This window comes from Ischnura elegans, chromosome 2 (genome assembly GCF_921293095.1).
Source record: "Ischnura elegans chromosome 2, ioIscEleg1.1, whole genome shotgun sequence".
Lineage (NCBI taxonomy): Eukaryota > Metazoa > Arthropoda > Insecta > Odonata > Coenagrionidae > Ischnura > Ischnura elegans.
Genome location: NC_060247.1, coordinates 136,644,466 through 136,669,063, shown reverse-complemented (window position 1 = coordinate 136,669,063; position 24,598 = coordinate 136,644,466). Strand labels below are relative to the sequence as shown.

Here is a 24,598-nt window from a genome sequence, read left to right as displayed (position 1 = left end):
ATCCCATCGCATCATCATCGTCAGTCATTACTCGTATGAAATGGATAATCGACAGTAGACCATAAGATATCCAGATGCTTCACTATTCAGTGAGTCTGTACAGCTGTCGATTGCGCCCATATTTAACGGCCACCATTTTCATTTTATTCTACAAGGAAATTTTACCTTTTGGCTTCAACTACGACTGCGGAAAGTGGCAAATTCCAAAAGTCGAAATCAGCTCGTGGAAACGGGTGGCGTGGTGTTAGAGGAATATAAATGGAACTGGCGAACAGGAAGAAGAGGCCTTCTCTTCCTCCACCCCTCCTCCCCCCTTCCCATAAATCTCCCACCTCACTCTCTCTCCGCCTCCACACAACCTTTTCTCTCCATCTTTTGATATTTTATTTATTTATTTTATTTTTCTGGGATTTTTTTATCTGAGGCGGTCTCTGAGTGAGAGATTCGTATGCCATGAATGAGAATAACACGAAGCAAAAATAATCGGTGATGGCTTTTGGGTGTTATCATGCTGCCAGGGTCCGACCCGTGATCACCACATTTAGCATTTATCGCTTATGTTACATTCTATATGTACAGTACTTGATACGGATGAAAGTGCTGCGAAGACAATTACCTAATGTATGATAAACACGGTACTAAAAAAATTGATTCAGGATGAGGTCCGCGTTTGCTTGGGGTCCCGTAACCTGTTGGCGTATCGGATAGAGTAGTGGGTTTCTTTGTAGGACGAGTTGTCATGTTGTTTACGAAAAAGTGTGCCATTTTGTCGTCTTTACGTGGCGAAGATGCGGCCATATTTTCTGCTCTCTATTCTCATTTGTCGCCAATCCGCTCGTTCGATCGTCAATTGTTGCCCGTCACGGATGGCAAAGCAATCGAGGTTCCAGTCCCTAAACGAAAGCAATACCAGTCCCACATTAAACCCATTCTAATTGTTGTCGTAACGCTTTCTCCCACACCACTCAGAATGTAAAGTTAGTAAAAGAAATGGGTAAAATGATAATGGGCTACTATTATCTACTGAAGAATGCGCGGCCGTGTTAACGTGAGCCTCGCGGAAGCTTACGGCCACTGCGGCGCACTCAGGCGATTATGGGACCGAGCGAGTCTATTTCCCGAAGAACGGGCTCTCACGAATGCTCGCACGAATTAGGAAAATGCCTTCATTGCGATTCGTAACTTGACGGGACAATAAGTGCCGTGAAGTTACTGTGGAAACTAGCAGTCATCTCTGATGATAACCAGTCTGCAGTTAAGCCTGTTCCAAAGCAGGAATTAATTCCCCTGACGTTTTTTTATGAATGGGCGTAGATTCTGCTGTGTCATATCGCTCGTCTCACCCTTTCGCGGGAAACCTCCCCGTTATTTCGACTGATTGTCTCCGAGATAATTACAGTGGACTTAATTGCGTTCAGTATCTAATTATATTTGTTTCTCTCGTTCCAGGTGAGTGTCTCTGTTACCCTTTTTGTTCTAGCCTTTTTTCCTCTGCAGTGAGTACCATCTATATTCGAATCATTATTTTTACCTCCCCGCATTTATCCATGTCGTGTTACCACCCCGATATTTATGTCAAGATACGCTGCTGCTATTACATTTCCCAGCGTAAGTGGGTTATAAATTATAATATACATTTCCTTGATGCATCCGCCACTTGGAGCTCTGCAGTCATCGTTGCCATGACAAATGGTAATAAACTGCAGATGATAGAGTTCTAACGTGAAAACGATGATATACCAGTGTGTAATTAATTCCCTAACTATTATCATACAGATTTCAAGAAAGTGTGTGCCGTGTGCATTTGAGATTTTATTACCGTTATTAGTATTATCTTACTTATTAATTGCGAGAGTGCGAATGCTCTGACGGCCTCCTCTTACTTAGTATTCCGTTCTAAAGACCACTTTGTACAAAAAACTTAGCTATAGATATAATTTAGGATTCACGAAAATGCAAATCCATAGAATAAATTAGCCTCACAGCTTCGTCTATATTTTTTCATAGACAAAATGGGAAAAGTTACGTGGAACGGACGCCATCTATAATTAATCTGCCGAACTGTAACTGCAAACAGCAGCGCGCACAAACACCGTATTGAAACTGAGTTGAGCCGTTGTTTGTTATCAGTCGCGTCGGTTTCTTTTCCGGAGTCAAATCCTCAATTCCATTATTATATGTATCCGCATACCGGGGTGTCCTCTTCCATCATTCACGGTTATGACTAACAAAACACGGTTGCAAAGAGCGCGAAAGAAAGGATTGAAGACGCTGCGCGTTACTAAGTTCAACGCTAATTTTCCCGTTAGTGCAAAATTGACCCCTTTGCGCTAATTTCATCAGGTTAAGCGCTAATTTTTCGTATGAATGGCGCATTTACGTATGCAATCTCATGCCCCTTGTGCTCCCTTCCGATAACTTATTGCTTTTAATGTTTCTGTAAACGGGCACTTGCCTCCCAACGCACGCCCGCGCGCATTTCGCGCTTATCACGCCGTCGTCTGTCTGTCGCATCGCACCAAATGCTAGTGTAGCCTCGCGAGGTGCCCGACTGTCGCGCCTTCACTGCAATGGCGACATTCGTAGAAAGCTCCTAAGTAACGTAATATTTACATTGGAATGACTTTGAGTTATTAGTTTGCGTGTTATTGTAATTATTTTGATTATTATTATTATAGGTAGCGTAAAATATCCCGAGAGCGTGGAGTCTAAGTCATTTGTTTTCTGCGTTTTTATTACGTATTTCTTGAATAAAACCATGAACATGGCAGAACACGCTTCTGGGTGAAAAATGATTTGAATATTAGAAGAAAATAAGCAAATTGAACAAAGTAGGGACAGCAAAGGAAAGGAAGCCCAATTTTAAGGCAGTTAGTGCCTCTTTTCAGGATTATTTCTCAGAAAGGTGAAATCCAGTAAGCATTATTTTTTATGCACTCCGCTGGGCTGTGAATTTATATGTTTAACTTTTTAGGCAGTGAGCCGTTAGGGATTCGCTGGACACATGCTAGGCGTATATTGAATGAGCTACTAATTGTAAGGATAGAGGATCTTTCATAGGGATAGGGAGACACATCATCCTAGAACCTCCCTATGTTTCTAGGTCGGACGGAGACGATAAAGTTGGAGAAATATTTTCCAAAGGGGATGTGAGTAATAATTTATTATTCCCCCTTAAGCAAAAAAAGCAATCAAGAGAATGCAAGGTAGTGCCCTTTCCTCAAATCACTCCAACGCGATCCTCTTGTCTATATGCATGTATATATTTGTTAAAACGGCCCTTACATCCGCCGCCTCTCGTCAATAGGATGGTTTCCTATCGCTTTTTTATTGCCTAAATCGAAAGATTATTACTCCTGGAGTGCGCACTTCACGCTCTTAGATTTTCGAATGACGATATCTATTTTTCGCGATTAAAGGAAAAGTGAAAATTTTCAAGCGCGCGAAAACGCGACGGCTATGTAGGAACGATGGGAAAAGTCCGTGTGACGTAATACTGGTTCCCAGCGCCGCCGTGTGCGGTGACCTTGGGGCGAGGCTTGAGCGCTGATACGACGCAGGCTGCTTGCAGGTAGCAGAGTACCCTGCTAGCAGGTAGCGCTTGGCTTAAATAAGGATTATTATTACCCTATCAAACGAAGGAAACTTTCCAAACTTAGGTAATTTTAATGTGTCATTATAAATAGATGTATCCCTGAGCTCTGTGCCTCATGCATGCATTGGTAATCTCAGACAATGTAAAACTCCTATCTACTCTTATAGAAACTAGGTCCCTGTGACGTCACGTGGAGTGGCATCGCATGGGCGCCAATCTGGCCTTTTTCAAATGAGGATAAAATTAACCATTGCCATTCGTCTAAGCTGGGATTTCTAAAACCAAATAATTTGTATGTTATGAAAACCCTAATGGTGGGTATCGAATAGCAATCAATGCATTTCGTTTTCTTTGATGAAGGAAACTACCCTATTGTCCTTACACTCCCCGCCATTCGTCTACTGAATATGCATATGTACATATTTACTCTAGCAGTGGGAAACTTTGCCCTCCCCCCACCCATTCCTTTCTCGCTTCGATGAAGTCGAAAAAAGGGATGTTTGATGTGTGGTGGGTTTGGGATTGGCACCTGTTCCCGAGAAAGGCCGCCGCTTCCCCAGCGCACATTCTTATCTCTTCCTCGAAATCCGTCCTCGCGTGGGGCCCACGGGGAAGATTCATGAAAAGGGCCGCCGTTCTTCGTGTCATCCGTGCCGTCTCTTCTCCTTCTCACGCCCTTATTTCTCTCAGTTCCTCTCGTATCGCGCCCTTGGAAGACTCTGAAGAAGAGTGCGGACCCCAAGAGTTGCAGATTGCCTGTGCATGATGAGAACGGAGGCCAAGAGAGAGATCGACGCGAGCGCAACGAAGACTGTAAACGACAACGAAGGCCCTCGACTACCAAAAACCTGAGAGTAGCTGACCCTATCGGAAGGTGACGTCATCAACTCAACTGGGAATGGGTGTAGGCCGTCGATTTTACGTCGCGAATAGCTCGATAAGTAGGCGACGAAATAAGTCGGGTCTTTCCATGTTTTAGACATTCATCACGATCGGCAATTGCTGTTGCCATTCATTCTCATCACCCAGTAATTCGCTCTGCGTTCTCTTTTCTTTGTCATTTATTTTAAATCGACGCGGTGATGCCCCCTGGGCTTCTTATTTTCTCGTTCTCCTCCATCTCCTCATCCTTATCTCCAAAGCGTGTGTTTGCCTTCAGCGCCCCCCCCCCCCCAATCTCAGTCAAATGCGTCCTTCTCCGTCCCTCCTTAGGGTGTCGCCCTGCTATGCAGTGGCCCCATTTGACTCTCCTCAGATCTTTGTCGCCATTTGCCGAGGCAGCCTCATAGATAGAGGAGGAACGCGTCCTCTCCGTCGAACTTCTATTTCTTCTGTCACTCTGCCCGCCTTATACTCTGTCTCCAATAACATTCGCAGAGCGGGGATTCGTTGAGAGTGATCCATTTATTTTCAATACGTGACGTTTACTTTCGTGAGGAATAGTGCTAAGCAATGAAATTGGTGGAACTCATGATCGCGAATATAAATATCGGTTAACAGTCCCAATATAACTTATTTCTCCATGGAATTCTGGTTCTTTCTGCCCGTAGGAGCCGAATTTGGTAAAAATATTTTAATTACTTAATTTCAATAAGTGGGTGGGTGACAGCACATCAATTTGAGGCCAACCGGAGGATTCTCCGTGATTGTAATAGTCGTGCCCTTTCGGTTCACACAGCATCCAAACTATCTCCGCCGATTTCATCTCAAGAGTCACATGAGACACAACGTGGAAACACACCCCCGGAATCGCGTCTTGCCTTCCATGGCAACGAGCAGTTGAGTCGGAGACAGTGGCGGATACAGATGGCGGGCGCCCCCCCCCCCCTTGCGGGTCCGCCCGTATTGCCGAATATTGCAAAACCACAATTGTAACTTTTTTATATCATAAGATGGCATTATCTTTTACACGTTTACAATCATTTTAAATAAAATTTTCTTATACTTTGGCTGTGACTTGACTGTGATCTTTTATTACGATAAAAGTAAAGACAACTCAAGATATGTTGCGCCCCCCACCCTTGAGTTTTTTCTGTATCCGCCACTGGTCGGAGAATTGTCCAAGGCGCCTCCTATGTGGACCACCCAACCGATACCTAACAAATGATTGCTAAGCATCGCCATATCAATTGTATGTAAATAACGACAGGTATCTAATGATGATATTTCAATTTCATAGTTGACGTATATGTAGGTACCGTCCGGAATGTATTGAAGCAAAACTGTTACCACGGCCGAGTAGCGAGGAGGATGCTGTGTATCAGCGTGGTCAATCGCAAGGGACAGGTATATTTGGGTCGGGAGCATTAATAGTAGTGGGATCGCATTATTTTCACTTACGAGAGCAAGTAGAACATATTCTGATCCGATTGGTCATCAAATGATGAGGCGTCAGAGCAATACTGAGCTTGATCCCTAGAACTTGAAAGCAGCAACGTGAAACGTGGGGGTGGTTCTGTGATGGCGTGGAGGTGCATGGCCTCGTCTGGAGTGGGTAATTTGCACTTTTCGAAAGGGATCATGGACCGCAAGATGTAAATAGACATACTGAAGCAAAATTTTAAGTTAATACTGAGAAGATGGAACTGAGAAACAGATATATATTACTGCAGGGCAATGATTCCAAATGCACCGCAGAGAATACAAAGCTGTGGATCGTTTATGACAGTTGAACACCCTTTCAGAATCACCAGACCGCAAATTGATAGCGCGCCTGCGGAGTATTCTGGAGACTGAAGTTCGGGAATGGCATAAAAGAAACAAGAATGACCTCAAGACTGCTTTGCTAGAAGAATGGACAAAATACCCCCCTATTGGCACGTCAAGATTGCCAAGATCCATTCAATGCCAAATCGCCTTCAGGTAATCTTGGAAACCAAAAGGAATGCCACAAAATACTAACTATTGCGTATAGTGTGCCTAATGACTTATGAATACTTTTTGTGCAAAACATTTGCAGTTATTTTTCTATTTTATTTAAAATTTCGAAAGTTTATTATTTGTTAGTGTTGCTGCAGTGTACACATACGTAGGGTGTATATTTATCATTAATAGTTAGGGTAATTTATTGAGATTTTATACAATGTCCGTATATGGCTATATCTGTGGCCTCATCCGAATTTGAGCCCGGATGGCTAGGGCCTGGCTAGGCCTGGCTAGGACCTACGAAGCAATTTCCCGGCTGAAAAATTGACAGAATGATATTTATTCGCAAAGTGCCATTGGGCACCCCAGCAGGTCTAATTTACTCATGCAAATATCATGGTGATGCGCTTTTACGAATTTTCCATCTAGATTAATGGTCATAATCAGTGTCATGCACTGGGAAATTATAAATGGCCATGACCTACTTATAATTAGAGAAACACTTTTTCTATGCCATCTTCCCTCTTTTATCTCTCACCCCGTCCTCCTCTTCGGGCTTAAAAAGAAGAAGGGAAAAAATGAATGGGACGATCCTATCCGTATGTGAACCCTCTTCTTGTCTTTTCCGTCTAACATAACACCCCATGCCATACTCCCTGGTCCCCATCCATTCCTTCCCTCCCCACGAGAAACGCTGCGCTCGGAGGAAACGCCTCCGTTATAACTCCGCCGTTGCCATGACAACGCCCCGAAGAAATATACAAGTCCCAAGATTTACGGACGACTCCCAAACCAACCCCTCCCCCTCTGATCCCCGCGCGCTCCGATTGTGGGATGGGGAGTGGTGCGTGCTGTGGAGAGACTCGTGCGTGCGTGCCTGGAATAATATGTAGTAGGCACAATAGAGTTGAATGGAGACCCTATTTTCTGTGAGCAAAGATGACGATTCAAAAGTGGCCAGTGCGCATGCGGCGGAACATAACAAACACTCCGGAACGCTGATTGGCTGATGCCTAGGACAGCATCGATTGTTAGCGGCGAGTACTGAACTCAAATCACAATGGAATGCTAGTCGCTGTGCACGGCAGCGCTCCGAACAAGGCCGATTTCTGCATCCCTGACTATTTAATGGAATATTGCGCACGATGCGAATGTGAGAGTGATGCATGCATTTTGGGGTGGATATGTGTGGAATGGAATGTGGTCCAACTGTGGAATGCGGTCCAAGTAACCTGTCTTCCTAACACGAATTTTATCAGCTGAAAGAAATGCCTTTTAAAAAATAGTGTGATTTCCCACGTAGTGTTTGAATGGAGCGCAATTATAGAGGTGTCTCCTCATTCAAGATGGCCGAATGCGCAATTTCTTGTCTAAATAGGGGCAACTAGAGAGAGGCAATTGAGAGGCGCCCCCTGCCCTTGGTCCCCCCCTTTCCCTCCCCCCTCCCCACACGGTGCTTCTTACGGCTACGGATTACTCTGGCCCCTTTCATGGGCATGGCTCCCTCTTCTTTTGTTCCTTAAATTATAATTCGGCCCTTCCTTCAATAATAATATATATAATAATAATAATAATAGATGCGACCATGGAAACCGTGAATGTTATATATATACAGTCGAGGATTGATAAATACCCAGTCCAACACTACGGTGTGCGTCGTCAACATCCGGGAATTGAAATGTGGGTTAATGGAAACGCCACTCGCTTCGCGAACGGCGGAGAGGTCCGAATTTCGTGGAGATTAATGTAAGCTGTTACGGATTAGTGTAGGCTGTTGACGGTAAGTTACATTCGTGATGTCATCAATGGTATTCATGCTATTCGTCGATAGTGCAAACACTCTATTGCCAACATTGATAATTAATTGATCGCTCTACACTAACCGCCGACCTGCAGACATTTTTGAAAACCAATTAAAGTGGGCATAAAAATAAACGTCCAACGGGCCATCGGATGGACTGTTAGAGCCTGCGTAGTCTCCGTAATAGAACCAGTAGATTTTTTCATGAGGAGCTTGCCTTGCGTCAACGACTCATTTGCCGTGTGCGCATGAGCAACCCGGATTAATCAGATGAATGAAAACATAATGACGTGGGCAACAATTTACCCAATCGTACGACTGGGATCTGTTGGATCTGTTCGTGTATCTATTACGCGATCGAATTTATATCCGTTCACACTGCGACAATTATCAAAGCGAAACACTTCAAGCGTACGTTTCCGAGGCGATGGTCGTGATGAGAGATGGTTGATTGCTTACGAAGCCATCCATCTCTCATTATAAGCCATCTCCATCAAGCTTACGAATTACGAAGTTTCCATCCTGCTGTCGTTTTCAGGCCCGCGAAGCCAGGTTATTTCTCTGCCTTTCACGCTAGTGGTCGTCTCCCTCCGCTGAAAGCTGATTGGCTAGCTCCCTTCTCCACTCGTCGATGATTGGGTAGCCATTTTTTTCGTTTAAGCTTTCAATTCAAGTGTGACACTTAATTAATTTAATTGTACAACACGCACAAAAAAAATCGCTTGACAGAAGCACAGTTTTCACCCGTTAAAAAAAGTCACCAAAGATGATCTCTTTTGAAACCTGGATAAAGACGAAATGACGAAAAGTGTCTGTACGCATGGTCAGAATCCCTCAGTAATGAAACTATTGAAATGAAACAATGAATATAAAAAGGGCTACCAGATGGCCAGTCGGAGAACCCGTGGGAACGATATAAAATTGCACCCTCCGAAGGGCAGTCCCTCTGAATAGTGGTCACCTCTCATTAGCGAACATTTTTTTGCCTCATTCCTATGGAATTCCTATGGAATAAATGAAAGGTTGGCTATTGTGTGAGGAATAAAGAATTAAAATCTCGAGGTTCGAAACTAGCTTCGAGTGCATCCAGGAGAATCCGTTCTCCCCCTACTTTTCTTCACCTTTATTTTCCTGTCGGACATATTTTTGTGTTTCTGAGCTGCGCTTATTGCCGCCGTCTTTACTTTGCCATTTTTAATCATCGTGATATTAATTTCGGTCTCAGTAGCTTCATTTCTCAGGAATATCAATATTCTTATTGACTTTCATCTCGCTCAAAATTAACAGCCATGGCATTCATTATCCGTCATTTTTAGTTTTTATTGCATTTCCTTAATTAGAATTTCCTTGTTGATTTTTCCCATCTCGCGTATATTAAGGACGACATTCGATTGAAACGTATCGGGGAAGAAACCTAGTGGAAAATAGTGGAACATTTGTCTTTTCGCTTGTTCCATTCCTTAGAAGTGGTAGTTTTTGTCTTCTTTCTTTTACTGCTCCTCTTCTTGATTTACAATGAGCTTCCAAACGAAGAGCTCTTCATGGAGGAGGCCCTCCCGTTGTAGTTTCATTTGTTTTCGCTGCCATTTCGCTTGCTTTTTCTTCGGTTTCCAAAAATATCCGCAGCGCAGCGTTGAACGCAGAGCGATCCATTCGTTCTCCATTTAATTTGCACCAGAGTATTTCACTCGCGAGGATGGACACTAAAAAACTTGTGAATTTGATAGATATATTCGTGAAATCGTGATTTTAAGTTTTGGTTAACAGTCCCAATTGCAGCTCGTTTACCCGTGATTTATTCAGAGTTTTCTGCCATGATTGAAGTGAGCGCCACTCCTGTAAATCAGTTGAAATGCGCGATGGCGCATTTGACCGATTGCACTATCCTTTTCTCATCATTCTTTAGAAAAATTTATGTTGAAAACCAATTGAGAAAAATGGTATGCGGCAAATTCCAAAGTTGCCTGTCTTTTTATCATGACTAATAGGGTGGTTTCCTATTACTTTTTTATTGCCTTAATCGAAAGATTATTACTCCTGGAGTACGTATTTCACGCTCTGGTATTTTCGAATGACGATATCTATTTTTCGCGATTAAATGAAAAGTGAAAATTTTCAAGCGCGCGAAAACGCGACGCTCAAGTATGAATGCCGGGAAATATCTCCGTACGTCGTATTTCTGGTTCCCCCTCCCGCCCGGTGAGGTGACCTTGAGGCGAGGCTTAGCGCTGATACGTCGCAGGCTGCCAGCGGGTAGCTGAGTACCTTGCTGAATGGTAGCGCTTGGCTTAAAAAAGGTTTATTAATACCTTATCAAACGAAGAAAACTTTCCGACCTTAGCCAGTTTTAATAAGTGATTATTAAGACACGTTTCCCTGATCTCTGTGCATCATGCATGCATTGGTAACCTCAGACGATGTATAACTCCTATCCTCTCGTGTAGAAACTAGGTCCCTGTGACGTCACGTGGATTGGAATCGCATGGGCGCCAATCTGGCCTTTTTCAAATGAGGATAAGATTTGACCCTTGCCATTCGTCTATACCGGTATTTCTAAAACCAAATAATTTGTGTATTATGAATACACTAATGGTGGGTAACGAATCGCAATCAATGCCTTTCGTTTTCTTTGATGAAGGAAACTACCCTATTGTCACAATTAAAATTTCCTCATTAGTGAACCTTCTTTGAACTACTTTTCTCGCCACAATTGAGTCTGCACAGAAGTTCCTCAAAAAGTTGATGACTTTTCTATTTCCTAGGTGGGGGGTCTGTTATGATGGGAGTGGTCAAAATATGTCCTAAAATGAATCGTGCAGTTTTTAGACATTCCCTTAATAGTTTCTGTATTTCCTGTGTTTATGTGAGTTTAATATTTTGTCACCTTTTGTATACATCCTTCATTATATCTAACGAGGGAATTTAATTCCAAATTGCAGTGAAAGAAATAAAATATTCATGCGCAATGAAACAGCGACTGTTTCCTGATTTTTATGTATTCATTGACTGAATTGGAAGACATGGCATGGGGCCCGAGTATAAGCTAGAGATGTGGTTGTTCTGAGGTGTGTGCTTTGTGATTTCAGTGCTTCGCGAGGACTTTCGAGGTGAGCCTAAAGACACACGAGTGGCGGCTGGCGAAACGGCTCTCCTGGAATGCTCGCCCCCAAAAGGACATCCCGAGCCCACCGTCTCTTGGAAGCGGGACGGAATGGCGTTGGATGTGGACATGGGCAAGAGGTGAGGCTAGAGTCGACGCCTTCTCTCTCAAGGGAAATCCATCGACTGCCCCTCGCTAATTTTCAAAGATCCCTAGAATTCACTGAGTAAAGTTCTGTAGGGTTTCCTGCTGGCTGAGAGATTCCATGAGGTCAAATGTTCTTTCCTAAGCTTCCCGAATCAATAGCTGATGCTCTTATTTTTCCGGCCTTTCACCACATTGTTTGATGTCTGATGATGACAGTTTTACCACAAATCTCACTAGCAGCATCCTAGGTCTGAAGTGGATGCAGAACTGACCTGCACTCATATGTGTCGGTGGTTGTAGTCGATGCAAGAGGCTGTAGAACTAGCCAAAATCCCAGGAAGCGCAAATTGAGAAGACAGCTACCTCACTCTCTTGGAATAGACTTAATGGTGGAAACCCAAGTTGGTGTGTGTCTTAAGCCAATTAAAAAAAAGAGGATTGAAAAACTGCTACCACCGCTACAACTGATAACAACTACATCAAACTCCACCTGAAGATGCTGTCAGGATTGGTGTTGAAACATTCGTCAACAGACATCAAACAATAGACTAGAAACCTTGAAAACACAATAGCATCTGTCCAATGTTTCAAGGTTTGTCGCATCCCTTGTCCTCTGGGACTAAATGATGCTGACATTATGAGCGATGCCTCTGTTAATTCTAGTGTGTGTTCCACATTGATTGGTACGAATTTTCATTCTCCAATGAATTGAATCTCTTCAGCACTGATTTCCATGAGTTTCCATGGCACCTGCACCATTTCGTGAGGCTGAGCACCTTCAAACGTTGGACCAGATGGATTATTCTCTCACCCTGCCAGAAACCCAAGAGAATGCACTTTATCCACTCTCCAATTACTTTAATGGGAATACTTATTTGCATGGATAATTTTTTGCTAGATGTGTCAGTTCACAGTCCCTAGATCTAGTTCCTATTTGCTTTTTCATGGTACCTAGAAATATATAATAATTCGGGTCAAACTGTTTTTGTAATTCACACCAAGGATGATATTTACCACAAGAAAATTAGTTTGCTAGTCAGGAATTCAACCTGGAACTTCCGATTGCCAGTCAGCTATGTTTCTCGTGGGTGGTTTCCAATGGCTTGCATGTGTTACTGTTGGTGTACTTGACTGGCTACTGGGAGATCATGGTTTGAGTCCTGGCTAAGGCAAATGATTGATCCATGGTGATTTTCACCCTCAGTGTCACAATAGGGGGGCATGACTTTTACAACATCACTTGTTGTATGCAATCCTTTAAATTTTTCAGAGATAAATCTCTTGTTGGCATTGCTTGATGGATATATTTCTCTTTTTGTGCAATTGCTGCCACTTATTATGCCATTCTAATGAGAATCCAATGCCCATTTTTTGGACTCTATTGATTGAAGAGAAGTGCTTTTATAATATGCTGCCTTCTGGAATTACATGAGGATTATCATAACTTTTGCAATCGACTAATTTCACAGACTGGCAATACTTCACTCTTCCAGAATCCGAGTTGTGGATGGAGGCAATCTTCTGATAACTGATGTTCGTCAGAGTGATGAGGGCAAATATCACTGTGTCGCTCAGAATATGGTTGGCACACGGGAAACGGCTCCAGCTCTCCTCACCGTCCACGGTATGCTCACACACCATTTTGTTTCTCTCCTTCCTCATTCTAGATGATTTCTTGGCTGGCTGTGTCTGACAGCCAGCTGGTGTGGTTTTTCTTTTTTTTTTACATCAGGATATCAGCCACAGACGAAATACATTATGCAATTTATTGTTATTACCCTTCACAGCTTCATCAGAAATGCCCGACTTTACTTTCTAATCTATTCAGGACTGTTAATGGTCAGATTTGACCAAGTAGGAGCTGTGGGATTTGAAGGAGGACAAAGTTAGGGATACCTATCCACAGCATCAGTTGTGGAAAATTAACGTCATGACGAGGGAATCATGCATTTTTATGTTTGTTGTAAAATGTCTTTGTTTAATGTTTTTATATGCCTCCATAATTTGATGCTACTTATGTGAAAATAAGATTGCAAGTAACTATTTTCCTTTGAGTTAATAATAAATAAATTCCTTTTAAAAAGGAATCTTAAATATTTTTGAAATAATAAGAATAACTTTGTTTTTTTTTCATATTTATTTACTACAAATGTTCACTGCTGCCTAGATTCCATGGAGGATCTTTGTCAATTCCAGGTGATGAGCATCTTCCGCAAAAGTTTTTCTGATTATTTATAAATATCAAGTAATTTCCACTAAGCCATGCTCAAAACAATGGCTTCAAAATTTTTACATAATGCACAAAGTGAGATTTGGAAAAGTCTGGGGAAATAAACAAATGAAGATTTTTGCCAAGGATAAGTCAGGGGATTTGAGATTGGGGGCCTTGTAGCAACCCTGTCTATTGCTCTTTGAATATCTGCACTTGTAACACTTTCCAGTTATACGTGTGCATAACCTCAAAATTATGTTTCTTCAAATGCTCTTCTACATTAGGTGAGCCAGGGTCAGGTTAAATTTTGAGAAAATTGTTGCTGGTAATCCTTTTTAGCCAGTAATATCAGATTTACTTGTATAATACTAATGTCTACAAATTAGAGCATCGAAGTTGGCACAATGATTTACCAGGGCTAGTTTAGGAGAAGAGGATGATGTGAATGATAAATGTGATTCAGTGCTAATCAAACGTTAGTCCACGGTGAATTTAGAGTGGTGACAGTCATTGTTTGATATGTTGGCATTGATGAAATCCTGTCTATATTAATTCTCAGTGAAACCATTTGTGAGCAAGGAGCCACAGGATGCTACGGTAGTTGCTGGTGAAGCAGTGGAATTTGAATGCCGTGTCGGTGGTGACCCTCCCCCCGAAATTCTGTGGCGTAGAGGAGACGGGAAAATGCCCGTTGGCCGAGCTCGCGTCCTCACGGACAAGTCTTTGCGCATTGAACGGGTATCTCCAGAAGATGAAGGCGTTTACATCTGTGATGCAGAGAACATAGTTGGTGCTGTGTCCGCTTCGGCCGCCCTCGCTGTCCACTGTGAGTCCATTGGGGTCATTTTATATTGCTTACCATCCTTGCAAAAGTTAATGGCATACTCCAGTAGACGATTTTGTCATTGGAAGGGAGCAATACATATATATTTCCACGGAAACATTGCAAGTTCTATAATTCAATGAAATAATAAAATCTTTTTGTCCAAGTGGACTTTTGCCCTCTGTGGAGGCCATGATTGAACTTATTGTTGATATGCCAATGGATGTAAGCTTTTGCACGGTTTGACAGGCAGGATTGTTATGTTTTTTATGCCAACTTGGAAATGTTTCTCATGATTTGGATGAAATTGAATGCATCCAGTCATTAGCCACGGTGTGGCATGGAGAGGACCTCGTCCCAAGACCTGGCCGATAATAATTTGTGAATCTCCACAACAATATGAATAAATCAATATGGCTTGGCATTCCATTTCCTTGGCTGAGGCACTTGTAATGTTGCCCATTCTACCTGCTCACTTCTCTTTCCTCCTCTTAATCCCTCTCCCCTCCTATATTGTGCATCTGGATGATAGACATAGTTCTCAGGATTTTTCACCTGGGTTCCAACAGTATTTATGAGTCCGCCCTAAATTTAGTGTCTCATATATGAGTTATCAAGAAAAAAAGGTCCTAAAGAATGAAAATATTTTTAAAATACATAATTCTCCCTCTTTTCCCTGCATTTCTCCCCATGATATGAAATCAACAATAAGTATTTCAACCAAAATATTACAGGTTCTATAATTTAATGAAATGATAAAATCTTTTTAATCAAAGTGGACTTCTGCCCCCTGTGGATGGCACGTGTGGATGCCTTGGTTTGCTTTCTTTTATGAGGACATTAAATTATCTTATGAGGAAATGGGAAATTGTAGAAAAACATTCCATCATTGAGGGAGCATTGAAAAAACACATTTCCTGTCTTTTTATTTGAATTCTGAAAGTGACATATAATTTCACCCAGTCAGCACAAAAGATAAATTACCCCATTATTACCCGTATGTTACATGGGTAAAATTGTGGTAAAAGATGGCTAACCTGCGTGTTATAGGTAAAATTTGGGCAATTTGTTGGCAAAACATGGGTAAAATTCATACTTTTTCCGGGTAAAACTTCCGATACGACATCAGAGCCACCGGTGGAGCTTTAAAAGAAACGCGACTACACCCCCTCCATCGGTGCTATTGTGAACTAACGGTACATACCTTTAATGCATTATAGGCATGGAAGAAGATACATTATGGGCATTCATATACACGATAAATGAACGAAATTGACATTGAAGAATAACTGTTAATTGAACGACGAAAAGTTACTGATATGCAAATATGTACGAGATCTACATAAGGAAATAACCACTTGGTTAAAGAGAAATTACAACAAAATAAAACCTACAATATTTGCAAAATAAGTTCCTAGGCACATTAACTGCTTTACCGTCATGCCTTTGTTATTGCCATTGCCATGCTGCCTATGCCAGGCATAAAATTATCCTCAAAAATAGGGCCTGTGACAAGAATAAACCTGAAAATCAAGAAATGCCATCCAATCCACCCTCAGTTTAGCTCTCACAGCAATTGCAACTAATGCAATGCATTAAACCCAGCTAAATGGCATTTAATGTCCTAAGAGAAGGCTTAGCTTTCAAAAGAGTTATCTCAACCATGGCTCTACTGCAATTCAGTCAGGAGATTAAAAAAATTTAGATGATTCAACTGTTTTTGGCAAAAATGTGAAAAAAGTAAAATGTGCATTCTCTGTGTAATTTTTTTTCACAAAACAGTGTTGAAGTATTGATATTAAGGTGAATTTACACAAATAGTGGAATTTTGGTCAAAATCTGCAGAGACTCTGAGGGTGAGACGTTTTGGTGAATTAAGGTGGAATTGTAATACATATCCACCCATTGCAAGTGTATGTGTCAGTGTAAATCTCATTTGTAGTTGCTTGTGTCCAGTTCTAATCTCCTGAATGCATGACATAGCTCCACCGGTGTTCCTGACCCGACCAATGGACCAGTCGATTGTTCCCAACTCGCAAGCCACGTTTGAATGCCGAGCTTCTGGAAATCCACCTCCGTCTGTATTTTGGACCAAGGAGGGCAGTCAAGTGCTCATGTTCCCCGGTAATGCGTATGGAAGACTTCGTGTGGAAAGGGAGGGAACCCTCATTATCCAGGTGCGTTGGTCAAGCTTACTTATCTCCTGCTGATAAGTGCTCTATGAATTCACCAACTCTGCTGTAGCAATCATCTCTGCTTTGCATTCCTTTTCGAATTGAATAGAATTTTGATGAGCAGTCATGTCATCTATATCTGTCTCTATATATAAAAATAAATAGCTGTTCGTTATTGTCTCACTAAAACTCAAGAATGGCATTTTGTTAATTTTGGTATAAAAACATTCGTGGAAGTCCTGGGAGGGTTTAAAAGGTGAGAATGGTTTTCGGAAGGCCCTGGAGTGGGCCCTGAATTATTTCCATGTGAATTAAATACATATGATTTTCATTATTAATGCCTGCAGACCTTTTTTCTTTTGCATATTCAAAGAAATAATGATGGTCACATATAGTTGAAGCGTATGCCATTGAGAAGACGAATAAACACAAATTCTTATTCTTACATTCGAATTTTTTGTTTTCCACACGATGTATGGTGAATTTTGAAAAAATAATTCATAAAAATGCTGAAATTTTAGTATTTTTGGCTTGCTGTTCCCATGATGACGGTCAGTATTGTTTATGTAGCTTGGATATCTCTTTCTAAGTTTATTCACAAAATAAATTCTTATTTATAGTCATCAAAAAGTTCATCTGTCATCAGGGATGCAGCCAGGAATTAAGGCTGGGGTTTAGGTGCAACTAATACCGGGATGTATGGGGGTATGGAATATCCACCAGGATAAGCAGTAGGTGCGAGATTAAAAAATTGCAGAATTTTAAGATAAATTGTTCAAAATAGTAAGTTTAACAGCTTTCTGAGGGATATTTTATTAATCCGTACACTATTCTATTTGTAATATCAATCCAATTAAGAAAAATGGATATAACTTAAATATTTCTCTTTGCTCTGGGGGGGGGGGTTTAACCCCCAAAACCCCCCCTCACTGCTCCACTGTCTGTCATTATTTATTCTCAAATTTAGTACGTGAAATTTTCTTCACGTACTGTGCTCCTGTGATCCTGAAACGAGTACCATTCAACTAATTTTAGATGGAAGTAGATTTTGCGGGGAACAATCGGTAACAGTTGGGGAAATGAAAATCATTTGTCAATATTGTAAGGCTTTATGAAGATATAATGATATTTATTTGAATTTTATGCAAGTTTTATTTAGTGACCACATTTAATAGTGATAGGCCACAAACAGTGCTGACTGAAAAAAAAATTGTAGTCATGTAGTTATGCGTTGATATACATAATTATCTGTAACACAATGATAAGATAATCTGTTATGTGGATGAAAAATGGTACAAACTTAAAATTTTAGGACTTCCACAAATATTTTAAAACCAAAATTAAATAAATTGGTTTTGCCATTTTTGAGTTTTAGCGAGATGAATGAACAGCATTTGATTTTTTTAATGTACATATGTATACAGACAGATAGATGAAGGCAATACAAAGTTGACCGAGTCATCTGATTTAAAATATTATTAATGGTTTTGAATTTATTTTTCTTTCCTCTCTTGAGTTTAAATTCACTCCCTACGAATTGCATTGCATGGCTGTTGTTACGTATGTAAGTTGTGCCCCTGATGTATCTATTGACCCAGAGTGAAGTAATTTTCATCAAATTGATGCAGTAATATAACAATGGAGGATTCTCCTGTGAGCCATTGGATGGATTGGCACCCACTGCATATTAAAGTGGGTTCACAAAAGTCACCACTGGTGGGGAGAGGAATCTGAATTCCTCTTTGGGGAAATAAGTTATTGCTTGACTGAAATTCGTAATAATATGCCTAATTTATGAAATTCATTACTTTTCAATATCACAATACAGATACCCTATTGTAAATACATATTGTGATTAAATAGATCTCTTTGCAATCATTCTGTGGATGTGGACATTCTTGAAAATCAATTATAATGTACCCTTAGTGATGAAATAAACAATCCTCTAAGGGATGGACTTCTTAGGCCACCTCTGCTTGTCCTCTTGAAAAAGTGGCTGAAATGTTTTTTGTGTAATCATTATTTTCAGAACTTTTCCCTTCAAATGGCATTTATGAATGTCATTGAGTCTTCAATGTCTTTCTTGAAGTACTCACAAATCATGTTAGCAAATGTTGGATCTGAGAATATCACATCTTATCGTGTTGAGTGTCTTTGCAGAATGTTGAGAGAGACGACGCTGGCTTCTACGTATGCTCAGCACTGAGCGTCGCTGGGTCGGTGATGGCCAAGGCCTTTCTCGAGGTGGGTGGGGGGTTGGAGGGGCCAGCTGCGTCCAGGGGCCACCCCCCTCCCCTCATTTCCATTGGCCCCTCGGACCAAACGCTTGCCCCTGGCTCCGATGCCTCACTGACGTGCAATGCTGAGGAGGCGTTGGTGGAGGGTGAAGAGGCAGCCGATGCCAGTGACCCTCCTGCTGTCCGCTGGGTCAAAGATGGATCCCCTGTGCCCACTCCTGATGGCAACGGCAACCGAATTTCCATTCTGAATGGAGGCACTTTGCTTGTCAAAGGTGAGCAGTGCTTTTATTATGAACTAGGTGATTGAGACCTTGGCTTTCCCAAACAATTTGGTTGATATTCATTACTGTGGGACCTCAAGTAGTATCAAATGTTGTTTTTATGTCAAAAAGATATCAAATTGTTTCACCAACACTGTTAAATCCACTTCCCTTTGGTGTTGCTGCAAAAGTGATATCCTTAAAATATCTCTTTGGATATTGATATTTGATGGCAATGCAAATGATGGAGAAGTGATGTCAAAAAAATAATACTCTGCATCAGAATTTGATAGCACTGGTAATGATGAAAAAGTGATACTTATAGAATATGACCTGAAAAAGTAAGAATGACTGTCCGAACTTGCACAAGGGAATATTGTATTCATAGCAGTATTTTAAAGGCAGTTTTGAGAAATTGGGGACAAAATGGTATCTTAGTTTTGGCATTTAAATGGTATCACCTAGTAATACGTATTTTAGATCAAAATGATGTATGTAATTGGTTAATTTCACTTGGTTTATCGAAATTGTAATTGTATTTGACGTACATGTGATAACACAGTGATATTTTTTTTACCAATAAGTGATAAATGATCTTTAAAAATGATACCTCTCAAAAAGATGTCATTATCCTCCTTGAGGCAGTCAATGCAATAGCTTGTTCTGCAATAGTTTGGATTGCAACCATGATTTTGGTTCTGTCTTTTCTAATTATGCATTTTGTACTAGGGCATTGTGTGCAATGTTTTTTAATTCATACCTGATTCTAATTTGAAAATAATTATCTGTTTCTCTGCTGTACAGAACCTCTATCATCAATTTATTAAAACTAAGCTGGTATGAAAAGAGGTTTTATTTCTGAAAGTCTAGGAATTTGAGGCAGACTTTCACTTTTTGAATACCTTATCCCTCAAGTTAATTTTAGCATGTGCTGTACATGCTTGGATTGCATTTATACATGTGTCCATTGGAGGAGGTACATACAAAGAACACTGTGGCAGAGGTAGAAAAATACACAAGTATTCACTTAATTCAATCATTTTTCAGACTTGCGTTCTTCTGATGCGGGCCTCTACACTTGCATTGCATCTTCTGAGTATGGAGAAACATCGTGGTCAGCTTCCCTGAAGATTGACGGCTCATCTGAGCGAAGGCCCATGTTTGTCCCGGACCCCACGGCGATCCCTCCTCGACCCAAGCGACCGCAAGTGCTCAACGCCACCACCTCTACGCTCACCATTGTGTGGGATGCTGTGAACGGAGCCCCTGCCAACCCAATCATTGGCTACACCGTCGAGAGGTTCAGTGCGGAGCAGCGCAGCGCCGGCTGGGTGGTGTGTGCCCACCACATTGCCACGACAACCACAGTTGTGTCTGACCTCCGTCCTGGCACTGCACATATGTTTGTGGTTCGTGCCGAGAATTCCCACGGCCTCTCACCACCCAGTCCCCCGTCGTCATTGACATACACACTTGCTGCCGAGGGCAGTGTCGTGCCAACGGTCTCCGAGCCAGTGAGTGTGGTTGGGCCAGACTTGGATGAGGCGAGGAAGCAGCTTTCAACCAAAGTGGTGGAGCTTCGTAGTGTGCAACCCATTAGCTCTACGTCAGTGCGACTCACGTGGGAGGTAAGTGTTATCAGGCATTGCCAGATTTAGTGTCCTTTGTAATGAAATCATTCACTCAGACTGGAGATTGCAATTCATTGAAAGATATCGGTTGGTGGAAGAGAAAGGTAAGTTATGATGAGGGAAAATAATCTTCCCCCTTCAGCCCTCCCCACATAAATTTAAAATGGGAAAATGCTAATTACTAATACTGTGCTCTATGGTGTAAAAAAATTAGGCATGGAATTTAATAACTGATACAAGGCACTATCATAAGATTCTAGCATCAGATTAAATCCATAATACAATTAATTTGAGACCTACAGGTACATTTAATGCAAAAAGTGACATGAAAAATGAAACTGCAACTTTCTCTCCTTAGTCATCAAGAAGGAAGGTTGATAACATGTTGTTCTTATTACGCTTGACTTAACAAGAACAGCATATTATCTATAATATATACAACCCGATGTGTGACAGTTACCTCACTCACTGACCACTGATTCACGTATACAAATTCCCGACCACTTCCGCACGTGCTGGGAAGACGAAATTTTTACCGAGGGTGGCGAAAAAATATTGATCAGGGGGAAAAATCCGAAAACTCGAAAAAGTCGATTGGTTTTCGAGATATATCGATCCGAATCAACATTGGAGCCTTATGGGACTAAAACTTTTTCCATTTATTGCCTACTTGTAAATGTCACGTGAACATAAAATTTCTTTGACAGGAACTAGATTTTTTGCTTGATTTTTTGGTGTGGTTTTCGTTGCCATATTTTGATTTAAAGTATTTTTATAATGTTTTAAAAATTCCAATGCTTTTCTTATGGGCCTATCTTTGGATTTTTTTTAAACCAACTTGCAATATTTGTAGAACAAAGTCCTTAATATATAAGATACAAGATATTTTGCTTGATTTTTTGGTGTTGTTTTTGTTGGAATATTTTGATTTAAAGTATTTTTTTTACTTTTTTAAAATTTCCAATGCTTTTCTTATGGGCCTAACTTAGGAATTTTTTTAACCAACTTGCAATAATCGTAGGACAAATTCCTTGAAATGCAAGATACTAGATTAATCATTATCCTACTATACCATCGACTTGATATAAATTTTTGGGACCCCTCCTGTTGCTAATATTTTACAGATTTATATTATCTCATAGGTTAACAATAAAAATTGTTGGCATGGTTCCACCATGTTGCATTTTACTGCACCTAACGGAATGAATGATTCTAAATGCGCATAGTGGTATACTCGTTCCCAATGGTAGTTGAGAGAATATTTACAGAATTTAAAGTACATATTGATAAATATGTATTCTGAATATGTTGATATGGAGACGAGTGTCCGGTTTTGTGGAAAATCTTCCTTCCCTCAATGTGCTTATATTTGTGCCAAGAAGCTGCTCATCCCTTGAAGAAATCATTTGATGTGACTGGAATCCAGTCCACCTCTCCAGCCAAGTGATCATTTGATGTCTTGTTTGGCAAGCTCATTCCATCATTCCGCAATCCAAAGATTGGTTTGATGCTGTCACTCTTCACTAAATTCTCCGATCAGCTAGCAGTTTAAAACCTACTTTATTCTTCTGCTTGCATTCCTCATCACCTATGTAGCATGCAGCAGCCATCGCTACATGTGAGCTGGCATGTAGGCATGCTAGTCCAAAGTGCAAGTCCACGAGATACCCACATGTGATCGGCGGATGTTGGTCCAAGGGCTGACCCCTAGGAGAGGATGGCTGGGGTAGATAAGAGGGTTTTTTTGGGCCTTCTCCGGGGAAGATTAAAAGAAAGGTTATGCCTAGCTTCGTGGCTGAGTTCTTGTGTGGCAATTGCCTGGGATGGTCACAGCCAGGGGCTAGGGAATATATTTGTTCATTCTTAAAGGGAATTAAGTCACTGTTTTTAGGTCAAATGACTCCTTATTTCCGGCACCTGATCCTTTCCATTCGAGAGATGCTCATATTGTCGCTAATATCTCATTTGAAGACAAGCAGGATACAACACCCGGTCTGTGTATCTCATCCAGTATCTTCCTCTGCCACACTTCCCATCCAACTGTCTTTCAACAATCATTTTTATCAGGCCATAGTGCCTTAAGATATGATGTATGCCAATTAAGCTGTCCCATCTTATACCCAAGGTTTTCAAAAGACTTCTCTCCTACCCCTCTCAGAATCATCACACAATCTATCTATTTTATCTTCACCACACCTTATTTCAAAAGCTACCAATATTGACTAATTTGAACTTTGATGAAACTGTCACAGTCTGTGCTTCAATACCTGAGAGCAGTGTGCTGTAAATGTGGCACCGGACGAATAGCTTCCTTTCCTAAATGTGCTAATATTCGTGGAAAGAAGCCCCTCGTCACTTGAAAAAATTGTTTGACATGACTGGATTCAAATGTAGCTGTCCTGATATCATGTCAGGTAAAATCTGTTGTGCCAGAGGAGCAATCTAATTTCCCTTTCTCAAATCTAATTTTTCTTGACGGGTACACCAAGCAAACTGTTCACATTACTGCTTTAGGCTCTGGTTCCAAACACAGGATGATGCTTACAAATCCTCGGCGATTGTAGTATTTCGTCTCTGCAAATCTCTGTCATTGGTGTTAATTTATTTGTGCCTGTGGATGGTGACTACATACACATAAGTTCACATCAATGTACAGACATGCTGCAATTTTGAACAGAATAAAGAGTTAAACCTTAGCTATTAATTCTAATACTTGATACATTTCCATGAAAATGCTTCTGAGTTCTTGAAAAATTAAAGTAGTGTGTATGTTTCTGAACCCTTGTAATAATACTTTTCAGATACTGACTGCCAGCCGGTTTGTTGAGGGGCTCTATGTGAGATACCGTGACATTTCTAGTGGTTCCCAGAAGTTCCACATTGTCACCGTTCTGAATGCTGGTGCCACTAGCTATATGGTGGCGAACCTGAGGAAGTATACCAAATATGAATTCTTTTTGGTGCCATTTTACAAGTCGGTGGAAGGTCGGCCTTCAAATGCTCGGACAGTGAGAACGCTTGAAGATGGTGAGTGATCTTTATTTGGATTTCTTTCGTGAATCATTCTGAATATGTACAAAAAGTTGGAATGCCCCCTCAGCAAAGGATGAATTTTTAAAGAGCTTTTCCTGCACATCTGATTTCAGTTCCTTCGGCCCCTCCTGAGAATGTTCAAGTCGGAATGCTAAATTCATCGGCGGCCTTTGTCAGATGGTCTCCACCCCCTCCTCAGCATCACAATGGGATTCTTGCTGGCTACAAGGTGATCATTTACAGTATAATTATACTTAATTTTTAGGTACTATCCAGAGACCATGTACATGGTATAAGATTTGTCAGTTTTTACAAAAATAGAATCATAACAATGGTTACAAATGAAAACCATCCTTACGTATGCGGTGTGTTCCTAATCACGCTTGATTCGCATCAGTGCATGACCTTGAAGTGCCCGTTCCAAAATGCATCAAGGCATTGATGCACTATGTGTCCCTATGTGCCATTCGAAACAGCTTGATGCAATGCGAGCCGGAAATATTCTCCCCTTTAAAATGCCCATAAGGACTGGTGCTGGTAGATAGTTCAGGTGAAGCGATAATATATTGATTTATGCACCAAAATTTAATTATATTTATAGTTATTATGATTACAAAAAATGATTAATGGTCATAGTTTTCCGTGATCTTTATAAAATAATAAAATCAGACGATAAAACACCAAGATATTTGCATTTTTTAAATACAATGCTACTCT

At 41.0% G+C, this 24,598-nt stretch overlaps 1 protein-coding gene across 3 annotated transcripts in view; it reads left to right on the top strand.

Annotated features, from left to right (window-relative positions):
- Window positions 1–24,598, top strand: part of LOC124154678 (roundabout homolog 2-like) — a 541,903-nt gene that overhangs the window by 496,671 nt on the left and 20,634 nt on the right. For 2 of the 3 annotated variants that reach the window (XM_046528549.1, XM_046528548.1), the window contains exons 3-10: window positions 11,348–11,501; window positions 12,978–13,132; window positions 14,280–14,546; window positions 16,527–16,720; window positions 18,878–19,229; window positions 20,265–20,845; window positions 23,650–23,875; window positions 23,995–24,110. In XM_046528549.1, coding sequence (XP_046384505.1) covers window positions 11,348–11,501; window positions 12,978–13,132; window positions 14,280–14,546; window positions 16,527–16,720; window positions 18,878–19,229; window positions 20,265–20,845; window positions 23,650–23,875; window positions 23,995–24,110 — 2,045 coding nt within the window. The remainder of the gene's footprint in view (window positions 1–11,347; window positions 11,502–12,977; window positions 13,133–14,279; window positions 14,547–16,526; window positions 16,721–18,877; window positions 19,230–20,264; window positions 20,846–23,649; window positions 23,876–23,994; window positions 24,111–24,598) is intronic. The other variant, XM_046528550.1, reaches the window with a different exon arrangement.